Genomic DNA, 16,296 nt, shown 5'->3' with positions numbered 1-16,296 from the left:
TTTTTTTTTGGTTGCAGCCGTCATTGTTGTTTGGCAGGCCCGGGCTGGATTCGAACCTGCCACCTTAGGCATATGTGGCTGGCGCCTTAGCCACTTGAGCCACAGGCGCCGAGCCTAAAGTGGAGTTTTGAATTCACCGCTATGGAGAATGTTACAAGAGATGCTAGACTGTGTCTTCTGTCTTGAGATGTTGAATGAAGTTCAGGGAACTTTCTCAGGAGGGGTCCTGGCTGAAGGAGGGGAGGGAGCATGTCCTCACAAGGTCCTTCTTGCTCAAGCACCCTGCCTCTTCACTGCTGTCCCCACACGAGGGCTGACATGCTACCGGTGCCACCAGACTGCCCTGGCCCCTCTAGGCTGAGCCCCACAGCCTCAGGCTGGACATTCCCGGTACTCTGGGTCCATGATGGGCCAGGGAGACTTGAGGCACCCCCAAAATGTGTCCTTTAGAGCCCAGCCATCCTGGTTGACATCCTAGACGCTACCGGCCCCTTAAGATGAGCCCTCAACAGAGTGTTGGTGTTTGGTAACTCCACTCTGCAGACCCAGGTCCTTACGCCCAACAATCTCAGGCTGGTTCCTAAGCACTTGGAGTTGTTTTTGTTTGTGTGTTTTTCCTTCACTTTCCAGATGGTTGACATGACATTGTTTTTAAACTCAAATGTGAAAAAACAAGTTGCCTTTTATAAATCCACCAGCCTGCCAACCTCTGCACAACATGTGTCTCCCAGGATTTCGTAAGGTAGACTTTCACCTGGGACGTGCAGAAATGCCACAGGCTGAGAAACGGATAAAGGATTTGGGAGGAAAAGGAGCAAGGAAGGCAGGAGAAGAAGCGAGAGTTCATTAGCCCTTGGAACCCCTAAAAGAAAAGGGCAGGCCAAGGTCCACTCACCCCAATTCAGGAAGCCCACTTTCGTTCTCTCTTGAACAGTGGGGCCAACTCCACCCTACCCAGGCCCCGTGCCTCCCCAGGGTGCCCCCACCTCAGCCACCAGCCTCCCCACAACCCAGATGGCCTCCCCACCCCCGCCCAGGATGGGGACCCCAGCCAGCGGACATTCCCACTGCAAACTCCAGCCCACCTGCAGACAAACCTTGGCCACCTCCCAGTCCCACCCTTTCTCTCGCCTGCCCTTCACAACCCCATCTGAAGCCAATATTCAGGTCTGGCCTCACCTGAACTCCCTCCCTTAAATTTAGGCCCAGTTCTGAGTCCAAGACCCCTCCCTCCAGAATTGACCTCAATCCCACCCAGACTCATATCCCTTGGGGCTTGTGCCATGGGGGTTCAATGGCACAGCCGTCACACTGGGTGGAAGCAGTAGACTAGCCCCACGCTGTCTCCAAGGCCCCATTCTGGGGACTCCAGGAGCCTGCGGCAGAGTTTGGCAGCTATGGGGCCAGACCAATCCAGGTTCAGAAGAGAGTGACCTTCGGTTTAGCCCATGAATGTGCAGCCGAGAGGACTGTCCTTTCCCCATCCCCACAGGTACCTCCCAAGCCTAGGGACCCCTCTTGCAGAAATACTACGTGTAGACTTGGAGAGGAGGAATAAAGAGCAGTCCACTCCCTCACCCCCTGGGCCTGCTGGTGGCCGCTGCTGCAGTGTCTGGGGGAGGAGAGGCAGGTTCATATCAAAGACTTGTGTGCATGTGAGGCCTCAAGGCCACGCCAGCTCAGCCTGTTTCTTTCCCACCCCAGCCGACCAGGCTCTCTGTGTGTGCTACTGTTTTCTGGCACCCCCTTTCTCTCTGCAGCCCAAGCTGGAGGGCTGAGGTGAGAGTTTTATTATAAGTCAAGAGCTCTTCGGAGGCAGCAACCCCACCCCACCCCACCCCAGCCCCTTTGTGGAGCTCAGAACTTTGCAGCATTTTGCCTTTCCAGGCAAGGCCCAGACTGGAGGAGAGGCTCGTGGACTCTCTAAGGGCCAGCTTCTCCCCTCCTGTCTCCTCCCAACCCCTTTAAACCGGTCCCTTTTCCAGGGGCTCATAAACAGAATAGCCCCCTGCCCACATGGGGAATCTCTTGCTTTTCTGAGTCTCCTCCTCAGACTCACACATATACATGAGGACTTACTATGTGCTGAAAGGAAAGGGTTCCCAACATTGCCCCATCATATCTGCCCCAGAACCAGTCTGGCTCTGGCACATGCTGTCACACTAGCACAACCCTCTCTCAGCCTCAGTTTTTCTCATCCCTAAAATGGGGAGAATGATAGTAGCTATCTCATCAGGTTGTCAGGATGATTTAGCAAAGTAAGGGCTTTGTCTGGAGGAGGCCGTGCATTTCACAAATGTCACTGCTGCTATTACTGTTCACCTTTAGGCAAGTCGAATTATTCCTATTTTAGAGAGGAGGAAACTGAAGTTCTAATTGCTGAAACAGCGTCTCTAAGGTTACCTTGCCTGTGTGTGGCCTCACTCAGCATCCTGCCCTCCTGCAAAGTGGGGGTGAGGTGCCTTTGCCGTTTAAGAAGCCAAGTGGATGGGTAAGCATTGGCCAAAATCTGCAAAGACCTCCACCCTTGTCTGAGATGATTGCCTTTGGGAAAGTTACTTCTTACTTTATTGATGGTTAAATGTCTCTAAAATCAGGGTAAGGTTTGACCAACTACAGACTGTGTTAAAAAGTGAGTGACAGATAATAACGAGTGTTGACAAGGATATGAAGAAACAGAACCACCACCACCACCACCACCCCCGCAAACACTTCTGGTGGGAATTTAAGGTAGTTCAGCCACTTAGCCTCTTTGGAAAATAGTTGACAGTTCTTCGAAAAGTTTAACATAGAGTAGCCAGATGGTCTAGCAATTCCACTCCTAGATATATGCCCAAAAGAACTGAAAATATATGTGCTCTCAAAAAAATCACACACAATGTTCACAGTAACATGATTCGTACCAGCCAAAAAGTGGAAAGAGCCCAAGTGCCTGTCAACTGATGAGCGGATAAACAAAATGGGGGAAAGCCGTGCAAGGAGGTCAGTACTGATTGGTGCTGCCATGTGGATGAACCTTGCTGAAAACATGCTAAGCAAAAGACGCCACACAGAGAAAGGAGCCAGGCCTCTACGTGGAAAGGCCAGAACAAGCAAATCCAGAGATGGAAAGTACATTGCCAAAGGCTGGGACAAGGGTCCCCTGCTAATGGGGACATAGTTTCCTTTAGGGGTGATCAGTAAAAATGTTCTGGAATTAGATAGTAAGATGACTGCTCAACATTGTGAATATACTGAGAAACCATGGCACTGAGCAATTGAAAATGGTGATGGCCGGGTGCGGTGGCTCAAGCCTGTAATCCCAGCACATGGGAGGCCGAGATGTGTGGATTGCTTGAGCTCAGGAGTTCAGGACCAGTCTGAGCAAGACCAAGACCCCATCTCTAACAAATAGGCAGGCATTGTGGCGGGTGGCTGTAGTCCCAGCCACTTGGGAGGCTGAGGCAAGAGTATCACTTAAGCCTAAGAGTTGGAGGTTGCTGTGAGCTGTGATGCTGCAGCACTCTACTGAGAGTCACAAAGCGAGACTCTGTCTCAAAAAAAAAAAAAAAAAGAAAAAAAAGAAAACGATAATGTTTATGGAATGTGATTTAATTCAATACAACAAAAAGAAATGACCGGGAGCACCACTGTGTCCCCTCCCACTGGCTCATTTGTAGGTTCAGTTGTACGGAGAGGTTCAGTTCTCCACGTCTCAGTTTCTCCTGGGGCCAAGGTCTCTGAGCCCCCTCTGCTCACCCTCCTCCTGCCCTCCTACAGCTCACATTCCAGAGGACACCTCGGATCTTCTTCAGCGCGTGAAATTCCAGTCCAGCAACTTTGAAAACATCCTGACGTGGGACAGCGGGCCGGACAGCACGCCAGACACAGTCTACAGCGTCGAGTATAAGATGTAGGCATCCCTCTCTCTCTGCCCACCTCCTTTCTTTGCTTCTGCTCCAAAGGCCTGGGATCAGGGTGCCTGAGCTTGACACGAGCTCTCACCTGTATAACCTTGGGCAGCCAAGGTTCAGTTCTCCACGTCTCGGTTTCTCCATCCATAAGTGAGAATGGCACCTTCACCCTATTATTGTTAGGTAGATTAAACAGGATGGTGAAAGTCATTAGTACATGTGCCTGGAAAATATGAATGATAAATTACCAATCATCATTTTATTATTATTGGTGAGAGCAGGCAGCAGGCACGGCACAGGCTCCAGAGTCCACAGGGCCGGCTTCCATTCCCTGTCTTAAGACATTTTCCTGTCTCGGAGTCTTAATTCCCTCATCTACAAAAGGAGGATGGCACGGGCTGCCTCAAAGAGCCACAGTGACAGTGAGCCCAGAATGTGGACTCAGACCGGCTGGGTTCAAGTCCTGGCTCCTCACATGTGCACGTCACACCCTGGGTACATTTCACTTCTGGAGCCTCCTCATCTGCAAAAGAGAGAGACTAAGGCTCAGACCTGGTAGGATCCTTGTGAGAGCTCAGTGAGCTCCTTCACTTAAAGGACCTGTGTCACTGACCATGCTAAGTAAACAGGAGAGCGCCTTGTCATTATTAATAAAAGGAACCGCAGGCCTAGCGCTGGCCCGCTTCCTCACAGAGGTGGCCCGTCCCTCCCTCGCCTGCAGGTACGGAGAGAGCGAGTGGCTGGCAAAGGAGGGCTGCCAGAACATCACCCGCAAGTCCTGCAACCTGACGGTGGAGACGGGCAACCCCACAGAGTACTACTATGCCAGGGTCACTGCTGTCAGCCCGGGAGGCAGGTCTGCCACCAAGATGACAGACAGGTTCGGGTCAAAGCAGCACAGTGAGTAGGAGCCCCTGCTGGCATCAGAGGAGGGGAGTTGTTTGGGACACAGAGGGGGACTCTTCTCCTCTGGGGGGGGAGGGCTCAGAAGGAAGCTCTTGGGGAAGCAGAAGTTGGGGATGAGGCCTTTAGAGAAGCTGTCCCCAGTGGGTTTGTTCACTTTTCTCCACCTCCACCCCAACCTACCCTAGTTTGCATCACCCTCGTTTCTGGCTCCTAATGTTTCCCCTGTGTTTCCCTTAATACCCTCCAGCAGCTTCTCATGACTCCTAAAATAAGAGCCAACTCTTTGCTGTGGCCTAAAGGCCTTCCCAGTCCTCATCTTGTATATCTCTCCCCCTGCACCGCTGACACTTCCCGCCTCGGGCCCTCACTGCTCACAGGGTCTGGGGGCTCTTCTCAGCTCCTCTACGACTGGCTCTTTCAATCCTTAAGGCTTAGCTTCAATGCCACCTCCTCATCAGGCATCCCCCGCCCCAGCCCTGACTACCTGATTTCAGCAGGCCACCCACTGCGATCCTCTGATCCTGGTCTTCATAGCTCAGATCTCAATCTGCAATCACTGTGTTTGCCTGCGCCTGTATCTGCCTCTCCCTCTAAATGCAAGCTCTGTGGTGACATGCGTGGGCTGTGGAATTGAGCACATTCCTAGCCCTTGGCGTGACACCTGGCCCATAGAAGACGCTCGTTGCGTAATTGATGAACAAATGAATGAATGAAGAGATTTCAGTTGTCCAACTCCTCCTACAAGCTAAGAATGTGGTAATTGATGTTCACCAACTGACTTTATGTTTGTTAAGAAAATTAAAGATAAAATTAAATAAATTATTTTGTTTTCCCTCCCTGGCTTACTCAATGAATCCAAATCCATTGAAGAAAACTTTGAAAAATATAGAAACGTAACCCTCCCCAGTCAGCCTAAATAACTCAAACATCCAATCATAGCTGTGGTTATTGGCAGTTGTAGCTACTATTTCATCATCTGGTGTTTTGTTTTGTTTTTTTTTTTGCTTTGAGTCCCCCCCCACACACACACATATCATGATTATCATGAACATTTGCCCATGTCATTAATATTTTTCCACAACTTGATACGTCACAATGATCCATTCTGTGGAAATGCTCTAATTAACTTACCTAATTTCCTTTTTGGAAGACATTTAGCTCAATTTTTCAATTTTATAAGCAGCACTGGAGTGACCGTTGTTCTGGCTAAGATATTTTAAATATCAGAGGTCAACAGATCCTTGAGGGATTTTTAAAAATTAAGTACAAAGTGAGTGGGGTCCACGAAGGCCTGAAATTGGATGCAAGATTTTTGTATATGTACATTTTGGGAGAGGGAAGATCCATAGTGTCCATCAAATTCTCGAAGAGGTCTGGAAACCAGTAAAGGTCATTTGGTTCTTTGGTAAATTCCATCTTCAAAGTGACTGAAGTCTTAGGCCTTTAATAGCATTCTGGCCATCAGTAGTATGAGGCCACCTCCTCTATGCCTACTGGCCCAAACTATTACTTAGGATATGTAGTTGACTCATTGGTCACTGACATCTCTGAAGCTGTCACAGCCAATAGACTAGGGAGGAAGGATGTTCAGGGCAGACTCGAGGAGGGATGCAGGAGCTGAGATGTGTGCGGGCAGGGGCAAGGGCATGACCAACCTGGAAGCTGATGTCCCTCACCCTGGATTCCCCTATTCACCCTTGGTCATCCCTTTGCTAGCCTTAAACTTATACACCAGTTGCTTGCAGAACTTTTCTCTTTTCTCTTTCCCTTTCTCCAGCCACCATCAAACCACCTGATGTGACCTGTATTCCTAAAACGAGATCCATTCAGATGATTGTTCATCCGACCCCCATACCTATCCACAAGGAGGATGGCCACCAACAAATGCTGGAGGATATCTTCCCTGACCTGTTCTACCGCTTAGAGCTCCACATCAACCACACCTACCAAATGGTATGTGCATGTTGCATCCTGGGCCTTCCCTGCCCGGGACACTTATTCCTTTCTCAATTAGATCCTCATTGCTTTAAGTAGAAAGGAGACGTGTTATATAAGTGAACATTTCCCAAAACATAGCTCGTGGGAGGCTCTTGGAAGCCTGGCAAACATCAAGAACCACAACCTTCCTCTTGTAGATTCCCATACACAATAGTATGCTAAAGGCTCTGATAAGTCCTGCAGAGCCAAGACTTTTAATACAACTTCTCTCAAATTTGTTTGACCAGAGAAACTACTTTTTTGCATAATATACCTTTAAAAAAATTAAATACCTTCTCACATACTGGAGAACAACTTCTATCAGCATCCTCAGGTATTCACTTGTGAAAATGCTAGTATCAGTTTCCAATACTGCAGGACTTTTTGTCGATTCTTCACTATTTGCAGGAACATATGTACAGGATCTTATATACTTAAGATCAACAGTGATGAAAAGTGGAAGGCAAGGCAAGGGCATAAATTGTCAAATGATATATAAATTACTTGTTTCTTTTTGTATCCCAAGAATATGTGGTATTTTCCCCAGCATGTGCCACTAATCCATAATTTGGTTGAATGAATATTTATTTCCTACTCTATGGTTCCTGAACTCAAAGAGCTTGTAATCTAGTGGTGGGGGGGACATAAAACAAGAATTCAAATAGCTATAGAGGGAAATAAGGGTACTGGGAGGTGGGGTAGGATGTCAGCTCAGCAAGATCTAGAAGACTTTCAGAAAACTTACTGGGGCCAATATAGTTTCTGAGGTATACAAGATAATATATGTATACTATGTTATTTAATCTTCACTATAGCCCCTATGAGGCAGGTGTTATTGTCTTCATTTTATAGAAAAGAAAAGAGGCTCAGAGAGGTTAAGTCACTTGCTCAAGATTGTTCAGCAAATAATAGTGTGGACAAGATTCAAATCCAGTTCTTTTTAAAGCCCATTTTTCCCCCTTCCCTGCAACCCTATACTACGCCACCATCATTAAACAGAAAAGCAGAAAAACTTAAGACACTTTTGAAAAGTACAAAACTGTTCCTTTTGACTGGAGCATCAAGTCATGTGAAATGCTTTCCCCAAACAAGGTCCCAAACCTGGAGGGCCTGTTTAAAACACAGATTTTGGGGCCCACTTCGAATCTGCTTGATCAAATATTTACCATTGCATCTCTGCAATCTGAATTTTACTAAGCAAAGTGTTTCTTCCCCACCCTGAAGTTTGAGAACTTCTGATGTAGAAGAACCTTGGAGATAAATCTGAGAAGCCCAGCTGGGACCCTGCGGCACAGGCCTAGAGTGGTAGATGAAGAAATTTTTCCTTAGTTCAGCAGTTGGGGGGGAGAAATTAGAGATTATTCAGCAGGACAAGTTCTTATCACAGCTACCTTTTGGTAAATGCTTAGGGTTTTACTACATATATTACTGTTATTGATTTCTACTCTAATTCAATTAGTGGTCAGAGAACAAACTCTGTTTGACTTCAGTTCTTTAAAATTTATTGAGATTTGTTTTATGGATGAACATATGGCCTATCTTGGTGAATGCGTCCCATGTGCTTAAAAATAATATACATTTTATAGGTAAGCGGAGTGCTCTATAAATATCAATCAGGCAAATGTGCTTAATAGTATTATTCGGATCTCCTATATCTGTCCTGATTTGGGTGAGGGGCAATTATTCTTTTAATTGCTGAGAATATTAAACTCTCCAACTCTAATTGTGTATTTGTCTAGTTTTCCTCTTAATTCTGTGTACTTTTGCTCCATGCACCTACACGTTTATGACTGTTATATCTTCCTGATAAATTGACCCTTTTATCATATGAAATGTCCTATTTTATCTGTAGTGATACCCTTTGTACTGAAGTCTACTTTATCTGATAATAACATAGCCACTCCAGCCTTCTCATAGTTTGCCTAGTATATCTTTTTATATTCATTTATTTTCAACCTATCTGTATCTTTATATTTAAAATGCACTCCTTACAGACAGCTTCTGACAGCCGTTACCTTTTTTAATCGAGATATAATTCACACAATATACAATTCACTCTTTTAAAGCATAGAATTCGGAGGCTTTTTTTGCAGATTCACAAAGTTGTGAAACTAGTCCCACTATCTAATTCTATCTTACCAATCTGTCTTCTAATGTTCTATTTCTTCTCTCATTTCCAATGTCGTTAAGATCATTCAACAGTTTTTTCTTTGATTGTTAGTATATATCTTTTTTTTTCTTTCTTACTTATACATACGTATATTGGGTTTCCACTTTTGCCTTCACAGAGTTAAAAAGGCTAAATTTAATGACAATTAAATTGTTTTGTTCTCACTCGAAAACCTCATAAGGAACAAGTGAAGATAAATACATTCAGAAAAGAAATCAGATGATTGCTGCAACAAAATATTAAGCAATAATAATAGTAATAATGCAAAGAAAGTAACATTCACATTGACAGCAGTATGTCTATTAGAGAATACTTTGATCAGTTAACTTCTTCATCTTATTTTGTTTTTTCCAAAGTCTCAGAAAAATAGACAACTAATGTTTATAAATAAAAGTAAAAGATAATTTCAAAAAAACAGACCATGCCAAATCTTTTTTTTTCTTTCTTATAGCATAACTGTATACATTCATGCAATCATGGGGTGCAGTGTGCTGTTTTCATACACATTTTGAAATACTCTCATCAAATTGGTTAACATAACCTTCATGTCATTTTCTTAGTTATTGAGTTAAAACGTTCATACTCTGCTTTTAGAAAGATTCACTTGTACCCTTGTAAGATAAACCAAACAGGTGACCCCACCAATCTCCCTCCCTTCCCCCAGATCATGCCAAATCTTATAGACAATAGAAAAAGAAATACTTTAAAATCATTCGACTTAATCTGATACACCTGATATTAAAGTTGGAGAAAATATATTATCATAAAGGGGGAATTACAAACATATTTCACTTATAAATGAGGATGCAATAGGATAAACAACATATTAACATGTTGAATTAAAAATTAAAGTTTAAGGAATGTACTTTGGTCAAAATTAAATACAATTTATATGAGAATTAGTCACTATTTTCTTTCTTTCTTTTTTACTTTTCCTTGCCCATACCCCCTCCCTCCTTCTCATTTTGGTCTCCTCTTCCCCCATGTCCCACTGTGTCATTAATTGTCATTAATTGTCTTCATCAACAGTATTTTTTAAAATTTCAGATATTATAGTCTATTTTCCAGTTCTGAAGTTTTTTTTGTTTTTTTTGTTTTTTTTCTTTTTGAGACAGAGCCTCAAGCTGTCCCCCTGGGTAGAGTGCCGTGGCATTACAGCTCACAGCAACCTCCAACTCCTGGGCTCAAGCGAGTCTCTTGCCTCTGCCTCCCAAGTAGCTGGGACCACAGGCGCCCGCCACAACGCCCGGCTATTTTTTGGTTGCAGCCATCATTGTTGTTTGGCGTGTCCGGGCTGGGGATTCGAACCCGCCACCTTAGGTGTACGTGGCTGGCGCCTTAGCCGGTTGAGCTATAGGCGCCGAGCCTGAAGTTTTTTTTTAAATTTCAGATATTATAGTCTATTTTCCAGTTCTGAAGTATTTATTATTTTTATATTCTACTGAGATTTTTTTTATTCATTCATTCAGTATGAGCATGTTTCCTTTATAACTATGTCCTTGAGCAGAGTTATATAGCTGCTTTAAAATCATTATCTGCTAATTCCAACATTTTGGTCATCTTGGGGTCCATCACAACTGATTGTCTTTTCTCCTGAATATAGGTCACATTTTCTCTCTCTCTCTTTTTCTTTTTTTTTTTTTTTGCAGTTTTTGGCTGACGCTGGGTTTGAACCCACCACCTACGGCATATGGGGCCAGCGCCCTACTCCTCTGAGCCACAGGCGCTGCCCAACATTTTTTCTTTTTTTGTATGTCTAACAATTTTGAAATGTATTCCAGACGTTATGAATGACTTGTTGAAGTGACTCTGGATTCTGTTATATTCCTGCAAAGATTGTTATTTTTTTTGTTTGTTTGTTTTGTTTTGTTTTAGCAGACAGATAATTAGGCTGAACTGTAAACTCTGAAATTTCAGTTTAGTTTTTTTCCTTTTTCACTTTACCTGGGCTTCTTAGAGTCCACCCCATTCATGCATGCTTTTGAGGCTGGTCAGAGATTTGGGCAGAGTTTATACATAGGATTTGGGCTTCCTTCTTTATTATCTCTCCTGTGGTTCCTTCTCTCATTTTCCAGTTGCTGTGATTATTCCAAATCTACTTTCTGGCTATTCAAGCCTGTGAGAATACAGGGTTTCTATCTAGGTTTTAGCCACCCACCCCACAAGGTATAGGTAGGGGTCTTCTATCAGGCTAAAAGACATTAAAAAATGGAAAATTCCCCCATTGCCATTCCCTTCTTCCTCTCTCCAATATGTACCCAGTTTTATTTACTCTTCAATGCATTTAGGTAGTTGATTTTTATTTTTATATTTATTTATCTATTTATTGGAGACAGAGTGCTACTTTATCGCCCTCGGTAGAGTGCCATGGCATCATAGTGCACAGCAACCTCAAACTCTTGGGCTCAAGTGATTCTCTTGCCTCAGCCTCCCAAGTAGCTAGGAGTACTGGCACCTGCCACCACACCCGGCTATTTTTAGAGACAAGGTCTCCCTCTGGCTTAGACTGGTCTTGAACCAGTGAGCTCAGGTAATCCACCCACCTCGACCTCCCAGATTGATTTTTATTTTGGTCAGAATTCATTATAGTTATTTTGAGGAGAGTAATTCTTAGAATCTATAAATTACTAGAATTGGAATGAAAAAAATCAAATGTGGAAATGAAAGCCAGATCAGGATGAGAAGTCAGACCGTTGCAAAGATATAGGCTGAAAATAACAAGGGCTCAAACCAGGACAGAGGCAGTGAAAAATGGGGGGAAGGAGGAAGGTTGGGGTCTTGGCAACCCTCCGGGAACTGTATACCATGATGTTTAATGTGCACAATTTTAATCATAGGATTTTCACAAAACAATAAGTTAAATTAAGTTTATAGTTAATCATTCATGTATTTCTTCACCCAATTTCATTCTCCACCTTTTCCCCGCAAAACAACAAATTACCCCCATCCTTGGCCTCACATGCCTGGAAAAGAGAAGCCAGAGCTAAAATCCAAAGAGCCAAAGAAAAAAATTCTTAGGGCTGAGTGACGTGGCTCATGCCTGTAATCCTGGCACTCTGGGAGGCCAAGGCAGGAGGATCGCTTGAACTCAGGAATTCAAGACCAGCCTGAGCAAGCATGAGACCCTATCTCTACTAAAAAAAAGAAAAAGAAAGAAAAAAATTCTTGGCTTTTAAATGCCTAAGAACACAGGTCCTGGCCTTTTTAAAGGAAGATTTATGGACCATTTAAGGGCAATTAGATGTAGAGAGTATGAGAGGGGATCTGTCAAAATGGCTTTAAGGTTTGGATGTTGGAGGTTAGAAAAAGAAGGATGCTATTAACAGAATTAGAGAATCAGAAGTGGGAGTGGGTTTGAGCTTTAGGATGGGATGGAACCCAGAGAGACAAGGTCAGTGTGTTTGGATATGTCAAGTTAGAGATGCCCACACAGTGTGATCCAGCAAGGAGCCAGCATTCCCCTTCTGAAACTCTATCATTCTTCCTAAGCTAACCTGGGGAGTCATCCACACATTGGCTCCCACAGGAGCCCTGGGTTCCAATAAAATTGCTAACCAACTAGAGGGTGTGTAAGAAAGAAGACAAGAAAAGGACAAGAGTGAATCTTTCAGAACAACAGGCGAGGGGCTAAAACTAGTGAATGAGCAGTCCGGGAGGCAGGAAGAGAACCAGAATGGTGGCAGGGGGCAGCCAAGGCAGAGGAGCTCAGGGTCAACCAGGTTGGAGACACACAGAAGCACGAGAACTAAAAAGTTCCTGCAGCAAGATCGGCAGAGGCAAGGACACAACTTAAGCAAGACAGATGTTTCCCAGAGCCTGGAGAGCCAGGTGGACAGCAGGGAGAGATGAAGTGTGGACAGGGAGGCAAGGGCCAGGGCTTTAGCCTGTAAATATGGGTAAGGCCATCAAAGGATTTTGAATAGGGCAGCATTGTTCTTGGCTTATCTTTTAGAAAGATCCCTGCAGCACCAGGCCGAGTTCGCAGATAGAGGCAAAGACAGGTGACAGGTAAGGAGGCGACTGCCAAGTCCAGGTTGAAGCACCAAGGCCTAGTTAAGGCAGAAGCAATGAGGAAGACAAGCAAGGGATAGATACTCAAAGAGTTTCTGATATTTAATAAAGAAAAAAGAAGGAAGGGGGCTGGGCGCAGTGGCTCATGCCTATAATCCTAGCTCTCTGGGAGGTTGAGGTGGGTTGATTGCTTGAGCTCAGGAGTTCAAAACCAGCCTGAGCAAGAGAGAGACCCGGTCTCTACTAAAAATAGAAAAAATTTGCCAAGCATTGTGGCAGGTAGCGTGGGGTCCCAACTACTTGGGAGGCTGAGGCAGGAGGTTTGCTTGAACCCAGGAACTTGAGGTTGCTGTGAGCTAAGCTGATGCCATGGCCCTCTGGCCTGGGAAATACAGTGAGACTGTGTCAAAAAAAAGAAAAGAAAAGAAGAAAAGGAAAGGAAGGAAGGAAAATGAAGGGAGAAGTGGAAGAAGGAGGGGTAGTGGAGGCCATGTAGTGGCAACTAGTGTGCACAGACTCCTTACTGTGCACTAGTGTTCCAAGTGGAAGAACCACCAAACATGGTGATGGGTTGCATTTAGGTATAAAGCAAAGGGAGGAGGATGGGAATGGAGGGACAGGCTGACCTGCCAGGCTCTTCCCAGAGCAGCTGATGGTACCATTTTACTAAGCACAGTTACCCAGGAGGAGGACTGAGCCAGCTTGCTTGGGCTCCGTGCGGAGATTGGCACGTAAGAGGAATCGCTCTGGGTTCTCTGTCAAATTCAGCACCTTGAAGGGAAGCGGAGAGAATTTGAGTTCTTCAGCCTGACCCCTGACACAGAGTTCCTGGTGACCATTACGATTTTTGTTCAAACCTGGTCCAAAGAGAGTGCCGCCTATGTGTGCCGAGTGAAGACGCTACCAGGTAAGTTCAGCTGAACTCCATGGAGGGAGCTGGGACTCCTGAGTTCTAGTCTTAATTGCGCTCTTTCCTCTCTGTAACCAAGGTGAGGCTTGGCAGTGCTCCAGAACACCACAGGAGGGTTGTTAGTGTATTATTAAGGTCTTTGTTTATCCATAACAGAGTTAGCTGATGGGTTATCATAGCAAATGTTTAATTCTCACCCTCCAGCCTATGTCTGGATTTGCTCTCTGACAAGCTTTGTGTGTACCCTGGCAAAGCAAACTCACCTTAATATTCACCCAAGTGAGACATCCTGGGGGAGGGGGAGGATCTGCAGGGTGGAAAGTAAAGATAAAAAGGATCCCTCCGTATCTCCCACTGCCAAATGATAATAATGGTGATAATTATAACTACCAGCTGAGTGTGGTGGCTCAATCCTCTAATCCTGGCATATGGGGAGGCCAAAGCAGAAGGATCGCTTGAGGCTAGGAGTTTGAGACCAGCCTGGGCAGCATAACCAGGCTCCCATCTCTACAGTAAATTTTAAAATTAGCCAGGCATGGTGGTGCATCCTGGTAAGTCCCAGCTACTTGTAAGGCCGAGGGAGGAGGATCACTTGAGCCCAGGAGTTCAAGGTTGCAGTGAGCTATGATCATGTTATTAGACTCCAGCCCAAGTAACAGAGTGAGACTCTGCCTCAAAACATTAAAATCATTTTTAAAGATAATTAGTCTTTCTGAGGCCTGGAGTGGTGGCTCATGCTTATAATCCTCGCACTCTGGGAGGCCAAGGCGGGTGGATTGCTGGAGCTCATGAGTTTGAGACCAGCCTGAGCAAAAGTGAGACCCCTGTCTCTACCAAAAAAAAAACTAAGGCAAGAGGATCACTTGAGCTCAAGAGGTGGAGGTTGCTGTGAGCTGTGATGCCGTGGCACTCTACCCAGGGCAACAGCTTGAGACTCTGTCTCAAAAAAATAAATAAATAAATAAAATTAGCCTTTCCACAGTGCTAACCAGGGACCAGGTACTACTTAGTGCCATCCTTGTAAGCAGTCTATGAGGCAGGTGCTATTCTCATCCTCATTTTACAGATGAGTAACCTGAGGTTCAGAGTGGTTAAGTAACTTGCCTAAGGTCACACAGGTGTAACGCGTATGTGCTTTTAGGCTGTTATACGCTGTCATACACTCTCCTACACTCTCATGCACTTCCATACCCATCATTATGGTAAGGGATGGAAGGCAGCCTAATTCTGGAAACCATGTTCTCACCACTGCACTGCTATAGAAATAGTATAGAAATAGTTTTGAGTCATCTGCTCAGGGAGATGGTCCCTTTCCCTGGCATACTGAAACTCGACTCTGATCATAAACATCATAATGTTTTCATTAGTGTTTATTTTCATAGATAGATAGAAATGTCACCATCCCCAGAGCTACAAGTTTAGAGAATGAAAGTGATAGCTGTGGATTAGATTAGTCATCAGGCTCAGACTAATGATGTCAGTAGGTGATCTCGGTTCCAGCCATGCCAGCATTTAGAACAGAGTTTAATTTGAGAGCTGGGCACAGTGTGTGGTACAGTGGAAAGAGAAGTAGCACATGAGGAGTGAGAAGGCACCATTAGTCAAACATCATTAGCTCACCGTGTGCCCTGGGGAGGCACTCAGCCTCTGGGGGCCTGATCCCTCCTCTGACAAGTGGGAATGCTGATGCCAGGCCGTGTTGATAAACAGAGGCTGGGCAACTGCCAGAGGCTGGTCCCTAGGGGTGACTGGCTCTGGTCCTAAGCTTTATTCAAAACTTGACTCATCAGTTTCCCCAGGAGCCCATAAGAGACTGATTTCTCCCCCTGAATCCCAGTGCACTAATTTGTAGGGAAGATTTGCCTCATGGAACAGCCAGTGCCAGTCATTTGCCTGAGGCATGCCCTTCCTGGGGCCAGGGACCACTGGAGAGAGCAGACTAGAACTTGGCCAGAGGAGAACTGGAAAAAAGGATCCTGCTTTATGGGCGCTAAGCTGGGTTTGTAACCATCTCTCTTCCTGGGCCGAACTAGACAAATCTCACCTGTTTCTACCCATACTGTCCCACCCTGCCTTTTTTTTTTTTTTTTTTTTTTGAGACAGAGTCTCACTATGTCACCCTTGGTAGAGTGCTGTGGCATCACAGCTCACAGCAACCTCCAACTCTTGAGCTTAAGCGATTGATTCTCTTGCCTCAGCCTTCCAAGTAGCTGCAAATATAGGTGTCCACCACAACACCCAGCTATTTTTTGGTTACAGTTGTCACTGTTGTTTAGGAAGCCCAGGCCAGGCTCGAACCCTCCAGCTTCAGTGCATGTGGCTGGTGCCTACTCACTAAACTATGGGCACCGAGCCCCACCCTGCTTTTTGACAAAGTATAGACCAATTTACCCTTTTTTTTTTTTTTTTTTGAGACGGAGCTTCAAGCT

The 16,296-nt window shown here is 45.1% G+C and overlaps 1 protein-coding gene across 1 annotated transcript in view; it reads left to right on the top strand.

Moving 5' to 3' along the window:
- IL22RA1 (interleukin 22 receptor subunit alpha 1) overlaps nucleotides 1-16,296 on the top strand; it is a 21,146-nt gene that overhangs the window by 874 nt on the left and 3,976 nt on the right. The window contains exons 2-5 of the mRNA XM_003799761.3: nucleotides 3,760-3,892; nucleotides 4,615-4,793; nucleotides 6,577-6,752; nucleotides 13,726-13,864. Of these exons, the coding sequence (XP_003799809.1) occupies nucleotides 3,760-3,892; nucleotides 4,615-4,793; nucleotides 6,577-6,752; nucleotides 13,726-13,864 (627 nt within the window). The remainder of the gene's footprint in view (nucleotides 1-3,759; nucleotides 3,893-4,614; nucleotides 4,794-6,576; nucleotides 6,753-13,725; nucleotides 13,865-16,296) is intronic.

Source organism: Otolemur garnettii, unplaced genomic scaffold (genome assembly GCF_000181295.1).
Source record: "Otolemur garnettii isolate 467f Iridium unplaced genomic scaffold, OtoGar3 scaffold00156, whole genome shotgun sequence".
NCBI lineage: Eukaryota > Metazoa > Chordata > Mammalia > Primates > Galagidae > Otolemur > Otolemur garnettii.
Note: the sequence above shows the minus strand (reverse complement) of the source record. Positions and strands in the feature narration are given on the sequence as shown.